Source organism: Nelumbo lutea, chromosome 2 (assembly GCF_056320005.1).
Source record: "Nelumbo lutea isolate HS-2025 chromosome 2, American lotus-T2T, whole genome shotgun sequence".
Classification (NCBI taxonomy): domain Eukaryota; kingdom Viridiplantae; phylum Streptophyta; class Magnoliopsida; order Proteales; family Nelumbonaceae; genus Nelumbo; species Nelumbo lutea.
In genome coordinates, this window is record NC_142685.1 from 27,593,966 (window position 1) to 27,621,952 (window position 27,987).

Sequence of the window (27,987 nt, forward strand, 5' to 3'; positions counted from 1 at the left end):
ATATTTTTATTCACTAATGTAAATAAAATCTCTTAGGGGTAAGTGAGGAAATTTATTCCTCAAAACCCCCCAGCCGGCCAGCACTAAGCCCTTTTCCCTAACACAGAAATACAGAATCTACAATTTCTTCTTTACTTTACCAAAAAAAAAAAAAAAATCGACAATTTCCTCATTCTCGCCCAGGGTTTTATTCTTGCCCACCGTTCTCTCCTCTCTCGTCTCTCACTGCAACAACCAACAAGTCTACAACTCTGCTTTTTTTGTATACTTTCATTTTCTTCATTCCGCCCCTTTTCTTCATTTTCGCTGCATTCCCCTCTCTGCAACTGCAAGTATTTTTCTTCTCCCATTCCCCTCTTATTTCATCCATGGAGATTGGATCTTCTCTTACGCTTTGTAACAGCATTCAACTATGGCGTTTCAACTCTAGACGAAATCATTGCAAGTGGAGGGCGCTTTCAAGTTCACGTTTTGCTTTGAATGATTCAATTCACGTTTCCAACAGGTTCGTCTCTAGAGTTGTCAACTGCAAAGCTTGTCTGAAAGATAACAAGGTCTTCGCAGCAGAGGTGATTCATTATAACTATTTGACTATGCTAACAGTTAAAATTTCAATCTTTGAAATGTAATTGTGGATATCATAGCGTGATAAAGACTTAGGTTTTGTGAACTTTCATCTTTCAGACGAAAAGTATGTTTGGCGAATGTTCCAAGGAATTTGAACTCTCTAGTTTGACGGCCTTATCATCATTGGACGGTCGATACTGGGGAAAGGTCAAAGACTTGGCTCCCTTTTTGAGTGAATATGGTCTAATCCGCTACCGTGTTCTAGTTGAGGTACTGTTCTGCATTCACCCGCCTGCATGCAGCATAGTCCTGTTGGTAACATATATTTCCTTATATGAAAACGATTCATTTGTTGTATATTCGTCTCTTAGTTGCATGAACTCTGGACTCTGGATGGACACCAGGAAAAATACAAGCAAATACTTCACCTTTTTTCAGAAAAAAAAACGCATCTTTCCTATAACTTAGACCTATTATGGACGACACTTCCATTAAAAAAAGAAGACCAAGGAAAACGGAAAACTGGATGTGCATTAATCTGTAACGCGAGGAAATCCATATAAAGGCATTATACTTCATTCACGTGTTGTCCCATGTTGATCCTTTTAGATTTTGGTTCTTTTATTTATTTTTCCTTATTTTTAATTTAGGTTATTATGATTGTCTATATTTTCTAATACATGATATATTAAACTTTGAGCTTTCTTGCCATGAGAAAGAGAAGAAATGACACTGGAAACAATTGGAAAGATAAGCATGATATAAAACTATGCTTTTCTTAAATTACTTTTGTCCGGATGGGTTTGTTGCACTGGATCTACTTACATCAGTCATCTTGAAGTATATTTATCTATTATGTCTCACTTAACAGCTTTTAAGAATTTTATACTGTTCAAATTAACATGGTTTTTGTCTATTATAGATCAAATGGCTAATAAAGCTTTCACAAATTCCTGAAGTCACTGAGGTTCCAAATTTTAGTGAAGAAGCTCAATCTTTTTTACAAGGACTCATTGATGGATTTAGCATGAGAGATGCATTAGATATCAAAAACATTGAGAAAGTGACTAACCATGATGTTAAAGCAGTTGAATATTTCTTGAAGCAAAAGTGTCAATCCAATTCAGAGATCTCAAAGGTTTGTTTCTTTAATTATTCTTTTCAGATGTAAGCGTTACAATTTACTAGTTTTTCCCTCTTGAGAGTGTTAAATATGTCAAATCTCTATCTTATGTATTTTAGGTAATTGAGTTTTTTCATTTTGCTTGCACATCCGAAGATATCAACAACTTGGCACATGCACTGATGCTTAAAGAAGCTCTTAACAGTGTGTTGTTCCCTGTCATGGATGAGTTGATTGAAGCATTCTGCAACATGGCAAAAAGGAATGCCCATATTCCAATGCTTTCTCGCACTCATGGCCAGGTATTGAAACTTATTCTATATCTATTGGAATGCTCTGAAATAAGTTTATGTAACAAGGATGCTATTATAGATAGTGACACTTAATAATTGGTTTTTTACTTTGATTCTTCATATTTGCATATCCTATTAAATCGGCTGGATGTTTTTCTGTTTATCATATTGTAGACAGCTTCACCTACTACATTGGGCAAAGAAATGGCGATTTTTGCTGCCAGATTTAGTAAAGAAAGACAGGACATCTCTCAAATTGGGTTGTTGGGCAAGTTTGCTGGTGCAGTCGGAAATTACAATGCTCATCTTGTTGCATATCCAGATATTTATTGGCCTAGCATTGCTGAAGAGTTTGTCAAATCTCTAGGATTAAGTTTCAACCCCTATGTGACCCAGGTATATTTAATATCCATTTATTTTGTTTGTTAAATCCAGTTCATGGCTTTGATTCGGCTTCTCATGCTGGCTATTTTTGCCTGCTTCATGTATTCTATCTCTACAAAAAAGTGCAAAACAAAGAGTTAACTGTCATGCCTTGTGTGAATGAGTAGAAAAGGAAAGGAATTTTTCGGTTACACGGGTTGTGAGTTTCTGTGTGGCTGGGCAGGGTGAGAGATTGGGAGATCATCCATTGTCCATTTAGAGTTAATAACTCTTCAATACTGACATGCACATGCCAAGCAAGAAGATGTAAATGCAATTTTTTAAAAGCGAGAAGCACAATCAAGGAGTCATACATTGGAATAAGGCTTACACACACACACACACACCCACTTTAACTATTAATAAAATTGGTTTCAATGATGTATGCTTATTTAAGAGTAATATAGTCTCATAGAAGTCATTTGCAATTATTTTATTGTTGAAAAATCATTTTAGTTCATTTTATTAGTGATATATAATATTGTTTTTTAGTTTAATTTTATGAAGGCATTCAGTATCTCAATTTGATTTAAATCTGATCCAAATCTAATTGGCAAGATTTGATTCAAATCTGATTATGAACAAGTCAAATTCAGATATAGGAAGATCTGATTTAATCCAATTTGTTTGCTGCCCCACTAAATTAGATGGGTCTAAACTTTTTATATTGCCTGATTTTGGTGCCATAGATAGGATATTCAATAAACCATCTAGCAATACCAAGATTGTGAGATTTTGGTAATATACAGCTTTGACCAATATCTCACAATGGGAGATTATATCTTAGTAGCATATAGATATATAGGAAAAGTTTGGATGAAGTGGCAGGGGCCAACCTAAAACTTATATAAGGGGTGCTTGGCACAGGTTTTAATTATTACATCCCTTTTTTTGATAAATAGCCATTTCTATTTTGTTAGGAATATGCTTACCCAAAAAAGAGTAGCAGGCCATTAAGGTACAAGCTCATTTGGTTCAGCATTATAACAGTTGATTACTTGATTTACAAAACTAATTACTAGCTTTGGTTCACCCAATTCCTATTCTTACCCTAATGAATAAAATTCTTTTTGATTACTAATAAAAAAGGACCAAGGTTGTTAGGTTTGGACTTGAATTGAGCTAGTTGTAGCTGATATATGGACGGCCTAAGAGTTTGTGAAGAGATCTCTATTCTTGGGTTGTTTGGGTTTTGAATCATAAATTTATTAATTTTAGACAAGATTGTGAAATTCAAACATCACTGCAACTAGTTGTGGCCATGACAACGTTTTCCTTTTTCTGGGTTATTTGAGTTTTTGAATTAGAATTTATTTAGGTGTGCTAGCTTAATAAATTATTTCTTTTGAGAAATTCATATCTTAGGAATTTAGCTTAGTTTTGAAGCTGTTTTTTTTTTTTTTTTTTTAATGTAAAAATGAGTTGGGAACTTGGCTTACTTTTTCCTTTTTAGAGGAGCTTCTAGCCATAACTTCCTAATTCATCCAAAGGTCATAAAAGGAAAATTGTGTGAACAAGTCCACTGTCCTAATCTAGTGAATACCCTGGCCATCACACAAACCAAAGCTGCTCTCACACATTTCTTAGAGGAGCTTCTAGCCATCACTCCTTTTCTAAAAATATTCTTGTATTTCTTTCTTCCTATATAGTCTAAAGTCTAAACCAAAGCTGCTCTCATGCATCTCCACATAATCTGCCCCCTCTTCTTGGGCCAAACAAAAGCAGAATGATCAAATAGCATGTTAACCTTTGTTTGTTGACCACCTGTAGCTAGACCTGTTCATGGGCCGGGTAGCCCGACGGCTAGGCCCGCACCCCAGTCGGGCTTGGACATGTAATTAATCCTGCGGGCCTGACCTCAGGCCCAAAACAGCAAGCCTGATTGTGTTACGGGCCGAGCTTGGGATTTGTCAAAAAAGCCCGGCCCGGCCTGACTCAGCATTATATATTTTATAAAATATATAATGTGTAATTTATATAATATTTATTAGAATATATTAATAATTTAATATATACATTTTTTGTTTTTTCTTTATAATTTCTCTCTTTCTCTCTCTCTCTTTCTCTCTTTCTCTCTCTATTCAGCTGCTTTAGCAATAACAGTGACATGAGATAGACTTCGGGCTAGGGCCCAGGCCCGGACTTGGGGCTTTTTATGAGGGCTGAGCTCGGGCCTTAGAAAAATCTGTTAATGCAGAGTGAAAGCCCGGCCCTGCCCATGAACAGGTCTACCTGTAGCCAAACAAAGAGATTAGTAGGTGGTAATAACTCTCACCATTGGATTTACATAAGACACACCAGTTAGGAGATACACACAAAGAAGGTCTTCTTTTCTGTAACTAATCCAAAGTGTTGATCTTACTATGATCCACATCCACTTCCCAACAAAAGGCTAGTTTAGGTGGAATGGGTCTACCCCAAACCTCTTTAAAGGGAAAAGAAGAGAAGGATCTAAGAAAAGCAAAGAGACTTGAAAATAGAGGCACATGAGAATGAATCCTTAGGATTGGGGGGGGGGAGACTTGAAAAAAGAGGCACACAAGAATGAACTCTTGGGATGGGGGGCCTAAAGATGTATATCTAGTTTAGAAGGGTCCAAGCACACACTATCAAGAATTTGTAAAAGACTCATGAGATGATTCAATTCATCATCCATCATACCTCTTTGGAAGCCAAAGTCACAATTGTGACCCACCAAAAGTAATGGAGGTACATAATGGAAACATTATTAAGGTGTTTGTGGATCATTTCAAATCAATCTATAGGAAACCGTTGAATAATAGGCCTAGATTGGAAGGAATGGATTGGACTAGGCTGTCCGAAGAACAAGTAAATTGGTTAGAAAGGGATTTTAGTGAAGAGGAAATCAGACAAACGGTGTTTTTAATGGATGGATCTAAAGCACCTGGTCCAGATGGCTTCACCATGGATTTCTATCAGGACTGTTGGGATGTGGTTAAAGACGACCTTGTTGGGGTGTTTCAGGAACCTAGAGTTAATGCTACCTTCTTAGCCCTAATCCCAAAGAAGATAAATGCAAAGGACCCAAAGGATTTTAAGCCGATTAGCTTGGTGACAAGCATCTATTAAATCCTGGCTAAAGTCTATGAGGATTCGAGTAGTGCTGCCCTCCATCATTAGTCAAGCACAAGGTGCCTTTGTGTAGGGAAGACAAATAATGGATCAGATCTTAATAGGAAATGAGTGTGTGGAGGACATGAGACAATCAGGAAATCAAGGTTTTGCTTGTAAGTTGGATTTAGAAAAGGCCTATGATCTTGTGGATTGGAGCTTTTTACTGGAGGTCCTCGGGTGTTGTGGATTTGGAGATAGATGGTGCAATTGGGTAAAGGGCTGTATGAGCTCCTGCCATTACTCAATCTTGGTTAATCGGGTGGTCAAGGATTTTTTCCCAGCATGTAGAGGCCTTAGACAAGGTGAGAATGTCTCCAATTTGAAGATAAACCTGGACAAGAGTTGTGTGGTGGGTGTTAATATGAATGAGAGGGTTCTTGAGTTTGTGGCAGATTGTTTAGGTTTGTCCCATTTCTTCTTGGCCCCTAGGTCTCCCTCTAGGGGCCAACCCAAAGGAGAGTAGTTTTTTGGACCCTAGTTTTGGAAAAATTTGAGAGAAGATTAGCTTCTTGAAAAAAGAACTACATCTCTCTAGGGGGTAGAGTGACCTTATTGAGAACCACCCTAGCAAACCTTAGGGAGGCTAAGAAGTTGGAGAGATTAATGAGGAATTTTCTTTGGGAGCCAAGTGAGGAAAAGAAAGATCACTTAATTAACTAGGAAATAGTTTGTAGGAGTAAAGAGGAGGGTGGATTGGGATTAGGAAGGCTAGTTCTCAAGAATAAAGCTCTCTTAGGAAAATGGTTGTTGAGGTGGCCCATAGAAAGGGAGAGCTTGTGGCATGAAGTGATAGCTACTATATATGGCAGATTGGAAAATGGATGGGATGTTGGTGTATTGCGTCGAGCTACGTTGGCAACTCCGTGGAAAGCAATCCAGAGTATCCTCCCTCAATTTCTTAACTATGTCAGGTATGATGTCAATTCTGGTAACTCTCTTTTATTTTGGGAAGACATTTGGGTGGGTACCTTTGCCTTTAAGGACCGGTTTCCATCTCTCTATTCCTTTTCCCTCTAGAAGGAAAAAGCTATCTCTCATTTTCTCCCAACACATGTCTCACCCTCCTTAAGTTAGGACTTTGGTTTTCGTAGAGGCTTGAGGGATGATGAACTTGTTAGTGTCTCAGACCTGTTGTCTCTTCTTGGCAGTGTTTTTTTGGACCCTCTTAGATTGGATGTGAGATTATAGTCCCCTCATCCAAAAGGTTACTTCACATGTGCTTCCTTTTCTAAGGCCCTTTGCTCTTCCTCGGGATAGTTGGGTCTTCCGGCCAAGGAGATATGGTATAGAGTTGTTCCACCTAAAATTATTATTTTCTGCTGGGAGGTGTTTTATAGAAAGATCAATACCTTGGACTGCTTGCAGAAGAAAAGGCCTTTCATCTGTTTGTCCCCTAATTGGTGTATACTTTGCAGGGCTAGTGGTGAGGATTGCTCCCACTTACTTTTACCTTGTTCCTTTTCTGTTGCTATTTGGAGTTGGATTTTTGCTTTGTTTGGGTGCAGGTGGAATCTGACCATGGACATAAGTCAGCTTTTTGATGCTTCCTTTTTTGTGTGGCCTACAAAAAAAGGAAGAAACATGTGGAGATGTACTAGAGCAGCTGCATTATGGACAATTTGGGAAGAAACAAATGCAAGGTTATTCAAAGAAAAGGAAAGAAGCATTCAGGTTGTAGAGGATTGTCTCTTGACTAGGGCCATTCATTGGTTGAGAACTGTGGATTCCTTTCATACCTTTTCTTTTGATGATATTTGGAGAAACTGGAGAGCTGTGGCTAACAGTAAATACGAGAAAGGACAGGATATCTGCAATGTGGGTGCCTCCGTCTGAAGGTTGGGTAAAGCTGAATTTTGATGGTAGCAGCCAAGGAAATCCAGGCCCATTGGGGATAGGAGGGGTGCTGAGAGGGATAAGGATAGCAACATCTTAGCATTGTTTTCAGGTCCAACGGGAATAGGAGACTCTAATAGAGCTGAGATTTTGACGGTTGTACAAGGTACTCAGATTGTAGAACAATTAGGAGTTAAGAATTTGGTAATTGAAGGAGACTCCAAAATTGTTGTGGGATGGTTGACAGATCCAGGCTCAGCTATATGGCGATACAAAGACTTTTTGAGGAAAGTTAATTGGTTCACAAGGAGCATGCCTGTTACTCTCTTTGGGTGGGGAGATCAGCAAATACCTTAGCGGATGGGTTAGCTAAGCAAGGGGCTTCAAGGGAGCATTTAGTTTGGGCAGCACTGTAATTTTATTTATGTTTTATTCCTGTTTTAACTTGATATAATACTTTGTTAGGAGAGGTAACAGCTTGTGCCTCTCCATGGGTTTCCTGCAATGCCTTAATTTTCTGGTTTAATAAAATTATCTTCATTCATAAAAAAATGGAAACTTTATTAAGGCATAATTAAGAAATGTGCTTCAGGGAGTGAGACGGGTATTATTTTCAGAGCTTGCTTGTTGATGGCCATATTAACATTTCCTGGCTTAAAGAAGTTGTTAGAAGTGGCGGGAGTTGCAGGACCTTGGCAATTAAAACATCGTATTGGAAAAGCAAGGTGTTGTTTAGCTCACATTTTAAAAGCTGTGTTCTCTTGGGTTCCTAGATCTGCCAATTCTTTTGGTGACTTTTTAGCTTGCAAAGGAGTTAGTAGATGGTTGCTGGTTTGGGGTGGATATCCATTATAGTATATTTTTTGTTTTCTACTTACTATTTTGGTGGTTCTTCTATGAACAGTGGGGGATTGCCAATGAGTTTGCTCCATGTTTCTCTGTAAAGTTCAAAGAACATACCTTTTGTAAATATTTACTGTATAGTTTTTTTTTTTTGTCAATAAAGTTTTTATCATTTGACAATAAAAAATGAAGTGGAGCTAAAAAGCCTGACAATAAAATTTCATTTGACAATAAAATTTTTATCGTCTGATATGGCTGCTGTGCTGCATTATAGAAAAAGCCAATCTAGGGAATCCATGTGGGAGTTGGACCTACTGTACTGCTTACTGCTTGAGAAGAATAATTGGTCCTGCAGCTGTATGCTTTTGAGGCAGCTGACCCATTCTGCAGGATGATTGTTCTCATAAACTTCAAATATAATTTCTACATCCATGCCATATCATTTCAATATCTGGGTAGACTTGGTGAAGCATCCTACTGTTCCTACAGATGTAATTAATAACAGTATGAAATAGTTTTTTGGTTAGCTGATGGTATCTGCATTTTTTATTAATGTTATTGACATGTTCACTCGTCATATCATCAACTTTAATTGATAAAAAAATGTTGATGACATGTTCATGAATGGTGGACCTTTAATCTAGTTGGTATTTGGTAGACTTGGGAATCATCTGACTTTCTATTTGTTTGTCTATGTTTTGGGTTCTAGATCACCATCTGTGATTGTGCTGTCCTTTCTGTGCAGATTGAGCCTCATGATTATATGGCAAAACTTTTTGATGCAATAATCCGATTCAATAATATTTTGATGGATTCTGATAGGGATATATGGGCTTATATATCTTTGGGTTACTTTAAACAGGTGAGCATCTGATGGCAACTCTTTTTAACGTTTAGAAAATGAAAATCTTCTTGTATTAAGTCTCAAGGGTCCTTTCATTTTCCAGATGACCAAAGCTGGTGAGATTGGTTCTTCAACCATGCCTCACAAAGTAAATCCTATTGACTTTGAAAACAGCGAGGGTAACCTTGGAGTGGCTAATGCTATTCTGCATCACCTCAGCACAAAGTTGCCCATATCACGGTGGCAGGTAATAACATATGTAGTTTCACATATGAATTTTCTTTAATACTCCCTCACTATCCTACTTGTTATTTCAATCTGGAGTGCATTTCTATACAGTTCTTTGGAAAGAAAGTGCTTAGATAGGGGCCACTTCTAATTCAAGATATTCTGAAGTGGAATTTCTTCTGAATGGTGGCTCATAAAAGGGTGCAACCTGGATTTTAAGTCTCTAACTTTTGGTTTCAAAAGAATTCCGTTGCCTAGATAAGTTCTCTTTTATGAATAACTTTTTAAATAAAAATTGAAAAATTTTGGGGATTGCAAGATTTTTAAGTTTCAAATTCAGGTTGATATAGGGCTGATATGGACTGCAAGATTTAGAACTTGGGCAATACAGAGGGTCCCCTATCCGATGAATGGTCTGGATTGGTTACAAAGTTCCTCCATTTGGCTGAAATAATGTAGGTTGTGTAGGAAAAATCTCTATTTTTTCTGATTAGGAAACCAGTTTCATCTATGCATGTAGGATGAAACTCAGGTCATCTTGTGAGCTTCCCTTAGCAACCTGGGAATCTTTCATGTGACAAATTAGTTTGGACCTCAAAAGGAGTCTCCAAAGTCCTCTTGTTATCCTCTATTCATGGAATATTTTAGCCCAAAATATCTTGCACATTTTGCAAAATAAATAGCATAGTTTTCAAGGCGCTAAGGCGAGGCTAGGTGACTGGGGGGGGGGCTTGTTGCCTAGCCGCCTAGGTGATGGATTATTATTTTTTTTTATGTAGAAAACGTAGATCCTTGGGTAGTTCCCTAAGTACCATAACCATATTTCCTTAATAATTATTCATAATTTTCATAAGAAAAGTATAGAGTTCATGTTGAAGTATAGAAAATCAACATATTCATGAGAAGAAAAAGAAGGAAAAGAAAATTAAAAAAATATAGGGGCTGAACCTTTATTTTTGTTATAAAAAAAGAAGAAAAGAAAAAAGTAGTAGAAAATGTGTTGATTATTAGACAACATTAAAAATTTTTTCTTTCTTATTGGTTCAGGTTTTAAAGTCTTTGAGGGGTTCAATACAGCATTTAGCAATGTTTGTATTGATTAAACCCTAACAAATAAGAAAATAATAAAAAGAAAATAGTATATAAACACACAAAATGAATATTTTAGTTTAGTAGTGTCTATTTTATAATTATAAGGTCAAAAAATAAAGAATAAAAAAGTATTTTATAATGCATAGTACAAAACTGCTTTGCAATTAGGCAAGGCAAGCCTCAAAGGGTGCCTTGTCACCTAGGCATTGCCTTGACAACTACGATAAATAGTTAAATTTATACTGAAAGTTAAAAACTTTGATGGGTAGTGTTAGTTGTGAAAACCATCAATACAAGTGGGGCATATGGCTGAATGGACTGTAAGTTTTAATATGTTGCCAATCCAGTGGTCTCTTATCTGATGGACAGTCTGGATTGGCCACAAGATCTCTCCATGTGGCAGAAATAGGTTAGTTTATGTAAGTTTGTGTATTATAGTTACTAAAATACCTAATGACTTTCTTTGACATATTTTGCTTTTTTCAAAAAACTTGCAAACAATTTCATAATAATTAATGATGATCAAAAGACACTGAGAGTTTTAAAGAAGACTAATGAGAATAGAAGGTTTAACAGTTACACAGAATTTCTTGAACTGTCTGGGTTTCATAAGTATCTGCAAGATTGAAAGTGTTTTTTTTTTTTGGAATTGGGCCTGCTAGGAAAGTGAAAAAGCCGAAGACAGCTATCAGGAGAAGCAAAAGGGTTTCTATTTAATCTTGTGGAGTTTGGTGTTGTTTGTGCAGCTATTGTAGGGTGTTGGTGTGCAATTTTCTAGTTCAGCAGGGGTGGTCTGTTTATTGGTCTTTGTTGCTTCTTGTATCGTGGGTGGTTATTTCTTTCTTTGCTTTTTTGGAAGCTGGAGTTGGTCTTTTGGAGGTGTAGTCTTGATTGTTCTTTTTCTTGGGTGATTGATGATCACCATCCTTTGTATCCTTCTTTTTTATTTTAATAAAATCTTTTTCTTTTATTACCATAAAAATAATTAATCAGATATCAAGAAATAATTAATTAATTAGTCTGGTTGGACATTATTGTCTAGTCAAACTGACCATCTTCACTAGCCTTTGTGAATGATAAGATCTATTAATCTATCAATCTGTTTGTGTGTTTCCAAAAAAAATGGATCTTTTTCAAATTTGGTTCTCCAATGATTCAATTCTACTCCAAGTCTCCAATTTCCAACTTCTACTAGCTCCTTGGCAGTTGGGTCTTGATAGAATACTGTGTTGGTTAGTAACTATTTGCTCACAGATCATGCGGGGTATATTATTTTGAGAATACTTTCCCTTTGTATGGTAATTAGCTGCAGCTTGAGAAGGTTATGGTATTAAAATGTAGATCATAAGCAGTGATTCTTATTTGATGTTATTTACAGCGTGATCTGACTGATTCAACAGTCTTGAGGAACATGGGTATAGGATTAGGGCATTCTCTTCTTGCCTACAAAAGTGCACTACAGGGAATTGCAAAGCTACAGGTAAGCATTAAATTGCCAGTTTTGTTATTTTCTCCAAGCAGATGTATTGGTTCTAAATGCCTTTTTCTATGTCATTGTTGCTAGCTTTTTTTTTTTGATCAGTAAAGAGAATTTCATTAATATAATAAAACGTGAATTACAGATTATGAGTAGCCTTGGCTACCCCACTAAAATTAAACTGCCACTTGTCACTTATGATTTGTCATTCTTACATCTGAGCCCAAAAACACTGATCCCTGTTTGCCCCTTGTTTTGCTAGCTGGTCTACAAATCCATTTGCTGCCCTTCAAGTCCACTGAAATGATAACTGCAAGTCCTTGGAGAGGTTTTTTAATCTTCTTGATACCAATCCTATGCAGCCAGGGTATTTCTTCAGTTTGCTTTAGCCAGTTTATCACTACTTTGGAGTCGCCTTCCACAACAAGCTTTTGCATCCCCATCTCCTTAGCCTTTTGGATCCAAATACCACTGCCTTTAGTTCAGCTGTAGTAGAATCACCTTTACCATTAGGGCCTGAGAACAGCCCCACTACATTTCCTTTGTCATCTCTAAATACCCCTCCAATTCCCGATCTTCCCGGGTTGCCAAGGCTGCTTCCATCAATGTTCAGTTTGAGTAGTCCTGATTCAGGGGGGTCCCATTCCTTTAAGACCTTAACAGTTGAGGATGAAGCAACTTCCCTCCAGTTCCTAATTATGCCATTCATTGTAAAGTCTGAAAACAAGTTCAGTGACTTACCCATGATGTTACCTTTAACACAATTCTTTCTATTATTTCTTCCTTGCATCTTTTCTTTTCTTAAAAAATTCTCAAATTTCTTTCCTCCCACAATACCCAAATTACTGCTGCCCTTGTGCATCTCCACAGTGCTCTCCCTCTTGTTTCTGGCCATCTGAAAGTAGAGGGGTTAAAAAGCATTTCCAAGTTTATCAGAGTATCCCACCTGCATCCAAAAAGAAGAATCCCAAATACTGCTAGCAAAAGGACAGGAGACAAGGATATGATAAGCAGTCTCACCATTCGTCTCACATAAGCATTACCAATTAGGCGAAAGGCACCAGCCAGGCCTCTTCCTCTGCATCAGATCACAGGTGTTGATTGCACCACGATAGACCTTCCAACAAAAAACACCCACTTTATGGGGAATAGGGCGACACCATTCTTCTTTTACAGGGAAAGGTACCCCAGGTTGAGCAGGATAGGACATGGATTTGAAGAAGGAAACACAACTAAAGACTCCAGAGGGGTGGGGGGCCCAAACCCTAGTGTCTTGTTTAGAAATGTATAGAAACACCACATCAATCAGCTGCAACAAAGAAGACAAAGAATCCATCTCGGAATCCCTTACCTCTCTACGAAGATCCATATTCCAAGCAAAACCAGACAGGGAGGGGGAGGGGAAGATGAAATCAGCAACCACTTGCCTTTGAGGGAGGAGTGGGCAAAGATTGAAGGGAACAAGGTTTTTAAGGATTGCTCGCCCACCCACACATCTTCCCCAAAACTGATTTTATTACCTGAATTGAGATCAAATCTGATGAGGTTGAGAAACGGCGGGAGAACTTTGTGAATCGCTTTCAAAGGTGAGGAACTAGAAGCCCTACGAGAAAACTCCAGCATCCCAGCCATTCTCAGAGAGCCCATGTACACTAGTTACCACTTTGTGCCAAAACCTATTTGTCTCACACAGGAATCTCCATAACCACTACCCTAATAAGGCCTCGTTCCTTCCTGATAAAAAAAATGCCTCATTCCTTTCCTTCAACTTCTCTAGTTTTAAAGATTTGAATAGATAGGCTTTTTTTTAGGCAAGTTTCCCACTAGATAATTTGATATTCATACAATTAGTTTCTGTAGCATGTGCCATCCATGGTGTTTACATTTGGAGATTTAATATCAAGGTTGTGTTAGAAGTTCAATGAATACAAAATGGTGCCATCATATTCAAGGTAAGCTATATGCAGAGGCCCGTTTAACTCTTATTGTCATTCCAAACAAATATGATCTCTTGCCTCTTCAAGGAATCTTTACCATTAAGTTGTTCTTCTATGTGGAAATTAGGCGATGTGAAGACCATGAATGGATCAAAGTTTGACAAGACTCATATTTGTTGTGGTGCTAGAACCATTCTAATCAGCTGATTCTTGACTTTGGTTAGATAAACAAGGAACTACCTTAGCATCTAATACCAATTTGAACAGAGTATATTACATGGGTTGGATACCCACCTACCACTTTACAAAGGTTACTTTAAGAAGAAAACTATATCAAAGCTATACTATTATATGTAGAGGGTTTATGGTTCTCTTCTGGTTGTTGGTCTCCTAGAAGTCAAGATCACCAAGTTGGAATATATCATTGGATTCTTGTTAGTACTTGCCTCTTATTCAATATAATTTTTGTTGAAGCTTTTTTCCATTTCTCTTGGCGTATATGGTAAGCAGTTACCTTGGAGATGCGACATAGTCCTCATCCTTGGGATGATCAGCAGCACTGTTTAGTTAACCAACTGTTAAAACAATGCTTTCTATGGTCATAAAGGCTAAGAATATGCTCCATATGCTGGTAGAGGACATGCAGTTTGGAACAAATGCATGGTACATATCATATAAAAATTACATATGCATATCTATTTACTGAGCTTATGATCTACCAAGGAGTTGTCTTGGGTAACTTCCTGTTGATATGTATGTAGCTAAGTTTGAGTCATCATCAAGTTACATACATTCTAACTTCTAAGTAAGCTGATGTATGAGTATGTCTCCTAGGCAATGAGGTAAGCTGAAAGCCAAAAGCTAACATGACTAAAAAGAATGCAATGAAAACCTGCAAAGGTTAAAGTTAAACATCATATTGCAGGAAAATCAGAATAAAAAGATGGGGATTCCAATTTTGGCCTCGTTCATTTGTTCCAGCTTACCTCAAGACCATAAGATGAAAAAAAAAAAAGCTCAAATAAGGATTGGTACAAAAAACTTCTACTAGCTAGCACCCTGATCTCGCATATTGCATGCTTAAACAAAGAACATGTGCTTAGCAGAGTAGATCACAATATCTCATTGCACACTCCAAAGATGATCTATCTATTCTGAATAGCAAGGCCCAACTCTAGTTATTGCATTGTATAGTTGTCCAAGTTTCCAGCTTGAGACTTGTTTAGCAATTACATCCAAAATGGGATTGCTTTTTTTTTTTTCTTTCTTGATTGGTAACTTGTTAGTTTAATACTTGAAAGAAAAAATTTGATGTACATTAGGAAGTGCCAAGCACCCCAAGCATCTCTAATTAAAATCACCTATCAATCCCATTTATATACTTGGTCCCTCAATTGTCATCATCACAAGTATTCCCTGTTGTACTCTTCTTTGGCTAAAGCATCAGCCAAACAATTTGCACCCCTTGTCCACAGAAATTGGACTCTTAAGTTGTTTGCCAACTTTCTTATTTCTCTCACAACATGACGATGCTGCCAAGTTAGGGGTGATCATTTGAAGCCCTATATATATATTTATAACTATGTTTTATTTTATATTATACATTATACATGTATAAGTATTATAAAATAACACAAATAGCATTTTATGCATAATATTTTTTTATTTACATAAACAATAACATATATTTTGTCATATAGTATATAATATTATATATTATTAAATATAATGTTTTCAGTGACATAGGCCAAAGCCTGGCCTGGCCCTGCATAGACTAGGTGCGAACTTGTATTTCAGGCATGGGGTATGTGCTGGGCCAGGCCTGGGCCCAGGCTATGATCACTTCTACTGCCAAGGCCCTGGATTGTTGTTGGGCAATTCACAAAAATTTTGGAAGTATCTTCCACAATCATGTCACTAAGATATAGGAACTTGTCAGCAAAAATCCTTGGTTTATGGCCAAGAGTTCAGCCAGTAGCAAATCTCCTTGCCCTATAGGTCTTGAATACAAAGCCAACATCTTACCGTTTCTGTTTCTAAAACCCCCACCAACGCCTGATATTCCTGGATTTCTCATGCTGTTACTGTCAAAGTTGAGCTTTTACTAATTCATCCTGTCAAAATGGGATCACAAATTCAAATCTTTATTTGGCCACTTTCTGCAAGGACTTAGACCTTGGTACATAATGATCAAGTTCATTTGAAAAATTGAAGAAAAATGGAAATATACATCTAATAAGGTCTAGGCCAATGAAAAAGATCTGACTTGTAACGGAAACCGAAATCTGTAATGTTACTGATTGACCTAGTCATAATGATCACGTCATCAGCTAACTAGATGTAGACCATTCACAAGAATAACTTTTCACTGTCAACATGCAATTTCCTTGCAAGAACAAAGATTGAAAATTTTATGTGACGTAGAATAGTCATTTATACCTTTTTTTTTATCATAATTCTTTGGATACAACTTTTCAAGATAGCAACTGTTATATGTGTTCTTTTTATCTTGTTGTAAGTGTATGCCAGTCTAGCTATAGTTTCTTCTCTCTCTCTCTCTCTTATTTTTTACTTTTTACTTTTTTCTTTTTCTTTCTTTTTTTTCCCCTCTAGGCAGTCTATAGCTCTTCGTGCTTTATCTTTTCTTGTGTTTTGAATAAGTAACTTTTTCCTCTATTGCATTAATTAAATACCAAATTGTCATTGCTAATAAAAAATGTTCTTGAAAAGTTGAAAGAAGACTATCATCATCATTTGAAAGGCTACAGTTAGAGGTTGGCTGTCCCTTATTAATCATTCCATGAACATAAAATGCAGCCTTTTAACAAAAACCAAAGAAACAAACTTGTACTAGTTCTGAACTTGAATACAAGCTACTAACAATTGGGCTTCTTTTTTTTTTTTTTGATAGATTACACTAACTTTTATTCAAAACAGAAAATTTATACAGAGATAGTTCAATTTTTGCAAGAATCAGGCTGGCAACAGCCATGTAACCCAAATTGCAATTGACATCCCCTTCATGGTTACTCCCCAATACAAAGTTTCCTCAATAACTACTTGCCTTGCAAGAGTCAGCTACATTTTTATATGACTTATGAGTTCAATTCCAATAACACCCAGCTCTCTAGCCAGCTGTCTAGTTTTTCTCACAATGAATCTATGCTTGCCAAGTTCCTTGAGCCTCCAATTTACTAACAATTAGGACTTGTCTTATTTGTTTACTTTTTCTGTAATTGATTGAAGAAAGTTTATTTTTATTTTTATCAATGAAGAATATACTAATTCAAAAGATTAAAACAATACAAGCATCCCTAGGAAATGTACGGGCTGCATCCTCTCCAAATACAGAAGTTAATACATAAATCAAATCACGACTGAGCCCAAAACAAATGCTCCCTATTTACCCCTTGCTTGGCTAAACAATCAGCCAAGGCATTTGCCATTGCAGAAAGTTCATTACAAAGATGAAAAAGTCCGAAGAACAATACCCAAGCCTTCCAGATTTGATAGTGGGCAAGATTAGATCAGCATAACTTTTACTAAGGAGGCAAACCACAGTGAATGGAAAACAATAAAAGGAAAACAAACTATACTGGGAGTAGGACTGTAGGAGGGAATCCCCAGTACAACTCAGCTTTCTCTTCCCCTCCCCTAGCCAATCCATCTGCCAAAGAGTTGTATGACCCAAGGTTCAAAATATCGATACAGGCCGATACGCCGGTAGGGGCATATCGACCTGTATCATGGCTCACCTTTTATTTTTTTTGTTTTTCTTCTCCAACTGGTTCAGGGGGGTCGGTTTAAGGCCCTTCTACCCCATGAACCAGGTCATAGCCCAAAACATCCCTTGTAGGGCATAGTTGTCAAGGCGATGATGCCTAGGCGACAAGGCGCCATTTGAGGCTCACCTTGCCTAATCACCTAATCGCCAAGCAGTTTTCTACTTTCTACTATAAACTATTTTTTTATTCATTCTTTTTTGAGATTATAATTATAAAATAGACATTATTAAACTAAAATAATTATTTTGTGTGTTTATTTACTAATTTCTTTTTATTGTTTTCTTATTTATTAGGGTTTTATCAACACAAGCAATGCTAAATGCTGTATTGAACCCTTGAAGACTTAAAAACCTGAACCAATAAGTAAGAAAGAACTTGAAATTTTATCAAATCAGCACATTTTCCTCTTCCATATATTCTTCTTCTTCTACTACTTCTTCTTCTTCTACTACTACTACTACCACCAACACCTTTTATTTTCTTTTCCTATAACAAAAATATGGGTTCAGCCCCTATATTTTGAATTTTATTTTCCTTCTTCCTTTTCTTCTCATGAATATGTTGATTTTCTGTACTTTGATATGAAATTTTTACTTTTCTTATGAAAATCATGAATAATTATTAAAGAAATATGGTTATGGTATCTAGGGAACTACCCTAGCATCTATGTTTTTAACATAAAAAAATCCATCACCTAGGTGACAAGGTGCCCCCCAGTTGCCTAGCCTCGCCTTGGCACCTTGAAAACCATGCTGTAGGGGTGTATAAGGAAGCCACCGATACAATACGTAATGGCCAATATGGCCCAATATGTATTGAAATTTTGAACCTTGGTGTGACCTATATTTGTCAAGGTGTCACCTAGGTGCCCACCTAGGCAACTAGTCATCCTTGGCTGGGCATCTTGCCTAAATGCCTTTACCTTTTTTTATTTTTATTTTTATTTTTTGTGAAGAAGGTAAGGTATTGTATTAGAAAAAAGAGGACCCATGTACAATGAGGACCTGTACAATGGGAATATACGACAAACTCAATAAAAAAATGATCCAACACGCAAAAAAAAGATTAGTTGGACATCCTTGAAAAGGTCATGTACACCCAGCCAAGAACAAAGTAAACCTATAAGATTATTTTTAACCTCACTGATAAAAAAAAGATTATTTTTAACCTCCTTAATGCTTGAAGTTTTAAGGTCAAAAGTTCGATGGTTTCTTTCCTTCCAAAATTTCCAAAAGATAGCAGATGGGAGGGTGTTCCTGTTATGGACGCCTTCCTCGGGAAGACGTACCATTGCCGCCGGCAGCAACAGGCCTCGGGCCCACCGCCAGCAGCAGCAAGGATTCAGTGATGCTCATCCTACCCAGTTCGGCAACAGCAACCTTATCTAGATTAGATTAGCTCATTTTTCTTGTTCTTATCTCTTATCTTATCTTGTTAATAGCTTATCAGATTAGGATTAGCTTAGCTTATCTTATCTTGTTAGTAGCTTATCAGATTAGGATTAGCTTATCTTATCCTTAGCAAGATAAAACTGGAAGTCTCCCTATTCAGCAAGGAGACTCCCTTTGATTAGGACTCTTGTCTCCTATTTAAGGAGACCCCATTATTGAATGAGATATCAAATTATTCAGTCAAGAGTGAGTTAGGAGAGTTGGTGATCTCTTGGACAAATCACCGAAGGTGCCAAGATAGGTTCATCACGAGCAGGAAGGAACAAGGGAAAACAGGAGGTTTTCCCCGTGGGCCGACCCATGACGAGATCCTATTCCCGGGCCCTCAACAACTTGGTATCAGAGCAAGGCGTCATGGGAGATCTGGAACAGCTACCTTCCAGGGTCCACGACCTCGAGCACCAACTCGTGGAGACCAGCTCCGAAGTTCGTGAGATCAAAGGTGAAGTGCGAAAACTGCGGCGACTAATGGAGATGTTTCTTTCCAGCAGGGAAAGGAACTTTGACGGAGGGACAACAGCTAACGACCGTCGGCCAGATCTGCCAGAGTCTTCCGGCGAACAGCAGTCCGTCGGCCATGGAGCAACCATCATCCCCAAGTACAGCTGGCCGGAGTTCCCATCGTACAACGGCAACGGAGACTCCCTAGGCTGGCTGTATCGCTGCGAGCAGTTCTTCCGGAATCAACGGACAAATGACCAGGACAAGGTAAGCCTAGCCGCCTTTCATTTAACAGAAGAAGCACAACTTTGGTTTTATCGGTTATAGCAAGAAGAACCCGGGCTCAGTTGGCCCCAATTTAAATCCTATTGCCTTCTTCGGTTCGGACCCCCATTGACCAACAACCCACTGGGTGAGCTAATTAACCTTAAACAGACCGGAACAGTTGCCGAATACCAGCGACAGTTCCAAACCCTCATCGCAAGGGCATCCGCCGTGCGACCAGACCAGCAAGTCGATATGTTCACAACAGGGTTAGTAGGACCCCTGCGAGTGGATGTCGAGATGCAGAATCCCCCAAATTTGGTCACAGCCATGAACTTAGCCTGCGCATTTGAGCGCAAGCTGCAACTCAGCCGCGGAATCTTTAATGTGGGTCGTCCACCGAACTCGTGGGTACCCCCAAGACCAGCAGCAACGACCCCCTCTTCTGCTACCAGCCGGGAAATGACGCCTCCCACGACTACCACCTCTAGAGCAGTGACAAGTACAGGCAGTAACATGGTCACTCCTCCCATCAAGCGCTTGACCAGGGCAGAAATGGCAGAGCGCCGAGCGAGAGGTTAATGTTTCAACTGTGATGACCTCTACTCGGCAGGAAATAGATGCAAGAGGCTTTTTTGCCTTCTCATAGATGAGCAAGAGGAGGAGGAAGGGGAACCCGTCACATTCGAACCAGAGATCTCTCTCCATGCGATCACCGGTATTAAAACCTCTCAGACCATGCAGTTACAGGCACAGATCGCAGGCCAGCCGGTGCGCATTCTTGTCGATTCAGGGAGCACACACAACTTCATAAGTGAACATGCAGCCCTGCAGTTAAAACTACCAATAGAACTCCGGCCGCGACTACAGGTAGCCGTCGCAAATGGTGAAAAAGTTCACAGTCCAGGGATTTGTAAGGACGTCCCAGTACAGGTCAATTCTGAACTAATTCTTGTTGATTTATTTGTACTCTCATTGGATGGGTTCGATATTGTTCTTGGGGTCAAATGGTTAATTACCCTAGGCCCGATTTTGTGGGACTTCAGCGCACTCACCATGACCTTCCATCTGAATGGCAAGCAAGTTTCATGGCACGGTTGCAGGGTTAAAGAAAAGACACCACAGGTTCATGCACTCTAGACAGAACCAGCAGCCATGGAAAAACTTCTCGCCGAGTTTTCAGATCTGTTCCAGGAACCGAAGGGCCTTCCCCCTTCCCGAGCTTGCGACCATCGTATTCCTTTAGTGGCGGGTTCAGCACCAGTCGTTGTTAGGCCTTATCGCTGCCCTCACTTACAGAAGGATGAGATAGAAAAACAATGTACAGCGATGTTGAACCAAGGGATCATACGCAAAAGTCACTCCCCCTTCTCTTCGCCGGTTCTGTTGGTGGCGAAGTAGGATGGAACGTGGAGGTTCTGTGTTGACTATAGAGAACTCAATGACCGGACGATCAAAGATAAGTTCCCTATAACCGTTGTTGACGAACTGCTGGACGAGTTGCATGGTGCCCAGTATTTCTCTAAGTTGGACCTCAGGTCTGGATATTTCCAAGTTCGCATGGCTCCCGGTGACGTGAAGAAAACTGCTTTTCGCACCCACTATGGCCACTTTGAATTTTTAGTCATGCCATTCAGACTCTCCAATGCACTATCTACATTTCAGTCACTAATGAATGAGGTATTCCAGCCCCATCTGCACAAATTTGTTTTAGTTTTCTTTGATGATATCCTCGTTTACAGCAAATCATGGGTAGAGCATGTCCACCATCTGAGGACCGTTTTCGTACTCCTACGCCAACACAACTTATTCTTGAAACGGTCCAAGTGCTCCTTCGGGGGGCGACAGGTTCTTTACCTCGGCCACATCATCCATGGGTAGGGTGTAACAGTTGATAGTTCCAAGATTCAGGCTATAACAGAATGGCCCAAACCTCAATCCGCCAAGGCCTTACGCGGGTTCCTCGGTTTAACGGGTTACTACCGCAAATTTGTACAGAACTATGGAGTGTTGGCAGCCCCGTTAACCAGCCTGTTGAAGAGAAACTCCTTCCGGTGGGACGACGCAACTTATGAAGCTTTTTTGTCACTACGAAATGCACTGCTTTCAACCCCTGTCCTGCAATTACCTAATTTCGCCCTCGAATTTACAGTCGAGTGTGATGCTTCCGGAGTGGGTATCGGGGCCGTACTACAGCAGCAAGGGCACCCGATCGCCTTCTTCAGCCGCAGATTGGCTGACCGGCATCTGAAGCTTCCAGCCTATGAGCGCGAACTAATCGGCCTTGCCCGAGCCATCCAGCATTGGAGGCCGTATTTGTGGGGGCGGTCGTTCATCATCAAAACTGATCATTACAGCCTCAAATACCTATTAGAGCAGCATCTCACCACTTCCCCTCAGCAGCATTGGGTTAGCAAACTGCTCGGGTTTGACTTCCGGGTGGAATATAAAGCGGGATCCTCTAATCGCGCAGTTGATGCCTTGTCTAGGCGAGAAGAAGATGTGATGGTTCTATGTAGCATTTCCCAACCTTGGATCTCTTTGTTTGACGACATTAAGAAGGCAGCACCACAGTCCCCAGAATGGTCGCTCTTACTGCAGAAGATCCAGACCGGCACGGCCGACCCCGATTGGTCACTTCACGACGGGTTGGTACTGTATAAGGGACGAGTCCATCTTCCAACAGACTGCCCGTTGATTCCCACCATCATCACCAGCATCCATAACTCCACCCACGAGGTTATTCAAAAAACACTATACCGCGTCCGGACTGATTTCCATTGGCGAGGTATGAAGACTTCTATTCGAGATTTTGTCCAGATTTGCTCCACGTGCCAACAACACAAATGGGAAAACCTACACCTGGCAGGCCTCCTTCAGCCCCTTTCCATCCCATCGCAGAGCTGGGCCGACATCTCCATGGACTTCATTGAGGGACTTCCCAAGGTAGGGGGCAAATCAGTTCTCTTTGTGGTAGTCGACCGCTTCTTTAAATACGCGCACTTCATTCCTCTATCACACCCGTACAGTGCCACTTCGGTTTCCCTCGCCTTCTTTACACATATCTTTCGCTTACATGGGTTGCCGGAATCCATCGTCAGCGATAGAGACCCAGTCTTCACTAGTGCCTTCTGGAAAGAGTTATTTCGACTACACGGCTCCACTCTGGCCTACTCATTAGCTTACCGGCCACAAACCGACGATCAGACAGAAGTGGTTAACAGCACTATCAAGATGTATCTCCGCTGTTTCGTAGGCGATCAACCTCGACGGTGGTTGGAATGGCTTCCTTGGGCCGAGTACTGCTACAACACAACCTACCATTCCTCCCTCGGCATGACTCCCTTTCGCGTCGTTTACGCCAGGGATTCTCCCCGCTTGCTGTCCTACGAGCCTGGATCTACTCGCTTGGACGCAATCGATCACTCCTTACAGGACCGCGACGCCCTCCTCGCCGACGTCCGCATTCGCTTACAGCAGGCCCAGCTCCGCATGAAGCTCCACTATGATAAGCACCACCGGGAACTGTCGTTCGATCCAGGACAATTTGTTTGGTTGAAGCTCCAGCCCTACCGGCAGCGCTCCTTGTGCCACAAGGCTGCCCCGAAGCTGGCCTCTAAGTACTATGGGCCCTACAAGGTTCAACGACGGATTGGCAGTGTGGCCTACCAGCTGGAATTGCCAGAGACTAGCCGATTTCATGATGTCTTCCACATCTCCTTGCTGAAACCATTTACGGGTGTTCCCCCGAACCAAGTTCCCTCCCTGCCACCCTTGAAAGATGGCAAACTGGTCCCCTAGCCTAAAACTGTCACCCGCTCTCGTTTTAATCGTGGAATCCTTTAAGTCTTGGTGGAATGGTGTGATCTACCACCAACAGAAGCCACATGGATCCCATTGCCAGAGTTCCAAGCCACAAATCCAGCTTTCGAGCTTGAGGACAAGCTCGTAGTCCAGGAGGGGAGTAATGTTATGGACGCCTTCCTCGGGAAGACGTACCATCGCCGCTGGCAGCAACAGGCCTCGGGCCCACCGCCAGCAGCAGCAAGGATTCAGTGATGCTCATCCTACCCAGTTCGGCAACAGCAGCCTTATCTAGATTAGATTAGCTCATTTTGCTTGTTCTTATCTCTTATCTTATCTTGTTAATAGCTTATCAGATTAGGATTAGCTTAGCTTATCTTATCTTGTTAGTAGCTTATCAGATTAGGATTAGCTTATCTTATCCTTAGCAATATAAAACTGGAAGTCTCCCTATTCAGCAAGGAGACTCCCTTTGATTAGGACTCTTGTAATCTCCTATTTAAGGAGACCCCATTATTGAATGAGATATCAAATTATTCAGTCAAGAATGAGTTAGGAGAGTTGGTGATCTCTTGGACAAATCACCGAAGGTGCCAAGATAGGTTCATCACGAGCAGGAAGGAATAAGGGAAAACAGGAGGTTTTCCCCGTGGGCCGACCCGTGACGAGATCCTATTCCCGGGCCCTCAACAGTTTTACAATAGTTTACCCGTCCTGTTCAGACCTCTAGCTGACAAGCCTTGCAAAAGTTGAATAACAGAACTGGGTTTGGTTTCCTCTGCCTAACCTGTAGCTGATTCCTTTCAAGTAATCAGGGAGGATTTTGAGGATGTTACTTCAGACTGTGCACCCCAGGGGAGAGAAGCCAGGGCCAGAGTCCCACCCAAGGGATGAGAGCCCGCATTTTGCAGCTACAACTCTTCTCCAAAGACTTCCTCTTTCCTTGTTAAACCTTCAGCACCACCAAGGAGGGATCTGTTGACTTGTCTCAAGCTTCTGATACCTAGACCACCTAGCTTTCTAGGCTGACAAATAATGTTCCAGTTTACCAAATGGGACTTGTAACTATTCCTCCATCTGGCCCATAAGAAGGATCTCATCCTATTCTCCAGCTGTTTGGCCACCCCAGCAGGAATTTGAAATAAGGGTAGTAGGGGAGAGAGAGAGAGAGAGAGAGAGAGAGAGAACACACACATTTTAACATAATGAGCTTGCCCCCTTTAGATTTCCAAGTGGCAAGCTTCCTGTCGAACCTCTCAAGGACTGTGTCCCAAATTCTTTTGGAGTTGCTTTTTGAACCGAGAGGCAGGCCAAGATAAGTGGTTGGTAGCTTCCGAGCTTTGCAGCCAAGGATACCCACCAAATGTTCTGCTACATTGCAATCTCCAGCTAGCATTAATTCACTTTTTGAAAGGTTTATTTTCAGACCTGAAACAGCTTCAAACCACCTAAGGACATAACCCAAATAGATTATCTGATCAGATGAGGCACCAAAGAAAAAGATGGTATCATCTGCAAATTGGAGCAAAGGGATTTGCTCCAAGTTGCTGCAAGCCTCGAAACCTTGTAAGAAACCTCCTTCAACAGCTTTGCGAGTGAGTTTACTAAGAGCTTCCATGATCAAATTGAAAAGGAAAGGGGATAGCGGGTCCCCCTGCCTTAGCCCCCTTGAACTTTTAAATTTCCCAAAGAAGGCACCATTAAAAAGGATAGAGAAAGTGGGGGTGGGGAAACAACCGGTCTAGGCAATCAGTCATCCACTTAGGTGGCAAAAATGACAAGGTGGGGCCTTATGTCATTCATATTGCTATAACTTTTTTTTTTTTTTTTTTTTTTTGAAGAAGGTAAAATATTGTATTAGAAAAAATTTAATGTGTCATTTATATTGCTACATCTTTCCAATATGTGTGTTGATACATTCTATATTTCTGTTTAAACTATATATATCATTTATACTTTGTTTTAAAGTTTTACTATTGAAATTTAAAAGATCAAAGGGTTTTGGGAAAAGAGAAGAAAGAAAGAATAAAAGTGTAAGAAGTTTATTTTTCTGTGTTTTTTATTATCTCTCTCTCTCTCTCTCTCACACACACACACACACATATTGAATAAAAAAGTAGGTTCACCCTTGTTCTTTTTCTTTTTTACTTTCTATCTTAATATTTGGCATTTAATATTATAACCTTCTTTACTTGCTAATTGATATGAAATTGTAATTAGCATATATTTAAAATGTTTTTATATTTTAGATATGATGATTTGCCATGTTTCGAAAGGAATTTAATGTTCTTAAATTCTTAATAAAGTGAATTTCTATTCTTTCAATTATTATGTATATAAAATAAGGGACCTTGCCAAAATGTATTTATTTATTTATTTTTTTGTTTTATAAAATTCTTATTGCCTTGGTGCCTGCCTACAGCTAGGTGACTAGGCACCCTACCATTGCCTAGAATTGCTTTGATGCCTTGACAGCTATGACTGCTCTGGGTTCATCTGAGCAATATGTTCACCCTGGATGACCGGGCTCTTATCCTTCTATTATGTTGCCAAATACTACAAAAACAAGTATCACATGATGATGGTAGAATGCAAGACATGACCATGGAGTTGATCTTATGTTATTTTCAGAATGCATTTTCCTTATGCAGCATGTTTTGAAGTAACATGATTGAAAAGAGAGTAGATGTCTGTCCACTTGGCTGGCTATAATGTGACCTTCCATTCCTAGTAGTTTAGATGCAGTGATCTTTTCTGTTGATTGTGTAATTTATAGTGATCATTAATTAGCATCTGATTGATGTTGCTCTCACTTGTATTCCATGGATGTTGTCATGTATCACTTATGTTTATTTCTACAAGAAAAATGTGAACTTGATACTCTTGGAAAGAACTTTAATGGGAGAGAAAAACATCTTGAATCTTGTTATTTGAGATGTGAAATTTTCATATTTTAATGCATAATGAGACCTTTGTGCATATTCTGTGCAATCTCAGTTATTTTCTCTGGATCGCAGGTAAATGAACCTCGCTTAATTGAAGATTTAGAGCAGTCATGGGAGGTGCTTGCTGAACCAATACAGACTGTAAGCATCTCATATTGTCCTTATTTTTGTAAAATTTACTTGACACCTGGTCATCCATAACCAGGTACCATTTTTTATCCATTTATTAAATATGATGGGATGCATTGACTTTTTCGTGAGTAACTTTTTATTGTTTCCTTGGTTACTATTTGCATAATTAGTAGTTAACAAGCATGTCAATATTACAACAACAGCTGTCCAATAAATACTGGCATGGGTGATGATAATGATGATATTTTTCAGTTACTAAAAAAACAAAGGATTCAACATAAGCCCAAACCCAGGTTGATTCTGAGCTTTATCTTACTAAGTTTTCATCCCTTTAATGGTCTAAAAGCTAACTCTTGTATTTGTTGGCCATCATTTTATACACAAAAATAAAGGTATTGTTCACCATCTGCATGAATGTGAACATCTGTTTTTTGGTCTATAATATCTAGTTGCTAGAAGCCAAGAACCAATTGAATTTTAGAACCTACTGCTCATGCATCCATGTTTTTGCACAATTAGGGATGATGGCTTTCACTATTCATCATACAGACCTATAAGACTAGAATCATACTTTAAACATTGTTGTCACATAAATTTCTCAACTTTTGGATCACTGTAACTTGAGCACATATCAAACCCCCTTTTTTTCTTCTGCGTTTTTTGTTCAGTGTTTATTTTAGAAATTCATTCTCAAATATACCATGGTTTCTCGCTCATTTTTTAGGTGATGCGAAGATATGGCATCCCAGAACCTTATGAGAAACTGAAGGAGCTAACCCGAGGAAGGGCAGTAACGAAAGAGAGCATACAAGAATTTATTGAAGGCTTGGAATTGCCAAAGGAAGCAAAGGCCAATCTTCTGAAGCTAACTCCACCAACTTACATCGGAGCAGCAATTGATTTGGCCGAAGGTCTAGACAATTTTGTAAATGGGAGCTAGGTACTGTAGATTGGCTGTTCATTCTGTTGACAGGCATTGTTGGCTAGATTGCCCGTGTACTCGGGCATTTCTATCTGCTGCTGTGGGAATCAGCAGACATGCTTTGTAAAGAGGTGAATTTTCCCGGTTGAAGAGAATTAACTGGGATGTCACACCCATGATAATCTTTTGTGGGTTACTGATGACTGACGTGATGATTTTTGCCTTTCTCCTATCTTTTGGTTATTTTCTTAAGTTGAAGAAAAACTTCAGAGTATTCAATTCAGAACGTGAAAGGCAGGAAGGGTCAAAGTGCTGGCTTGGCAATGCAAGGCTAGAAATATGGAAATTGGGATGATTCCAATTGAATTCAGTTTGTCATATACGAAGTGGGCTTATATGTGATCTGGATATTATATATCATTTATGAAATAAACTGAAATTACACTCA

The 27,987-nt window shown here is 39.4% G+C and overlaps 1 protein-coding gene across 1 annotated transcript; it reads left to right on the forward strand.

The window, feature by feature from the left end:
- Positions 1–27,987, forward strand: LOC148869431 (uncharacterized). Its single transcript, XM_088968880.1, has 10 exons — positions 1–569; positions 685–837; positions 1,490–1,705; positions 1,810–1,992; positions 2,158–2,379; positions 8,963–9,079; positions 9,165–9,308; positions 11,760–11,861; positions 26,558–26,626; positions 27,342–27,987. Exons 1-10 carry the CDS (start codon positions 369–371, stop codon positions 27,555–27,557), a joined length of 1,623 nt encoding a protein of 540 aa, XP_088825006.1. The 5' UTR covers positions 1–368; the 3' UTR covers positions 27,558–27,987.

Coding starts and splice junctions, on each gene's coding strand:
- LOC148869431 (XM_088968880.1), top strand. CDS start 369: ATGGAGATTGGATCTTCTCTTACGCTTTGTAACAGCATTCAACTATGG. Junction 2,380..8,962: donor TCAACCCCTATGTGACCCAG/GTATATTTAATA, acceptor CTTTCTGTGCAG/ATTGAGCCTCATGATTATAT. Junction 9,309..11,759: donor TGCCCATATCACGGTGGCAG/GTAATAACATAT, acceptor TGTTATTTACAG/CGTGATCTGACTGATTCAAC.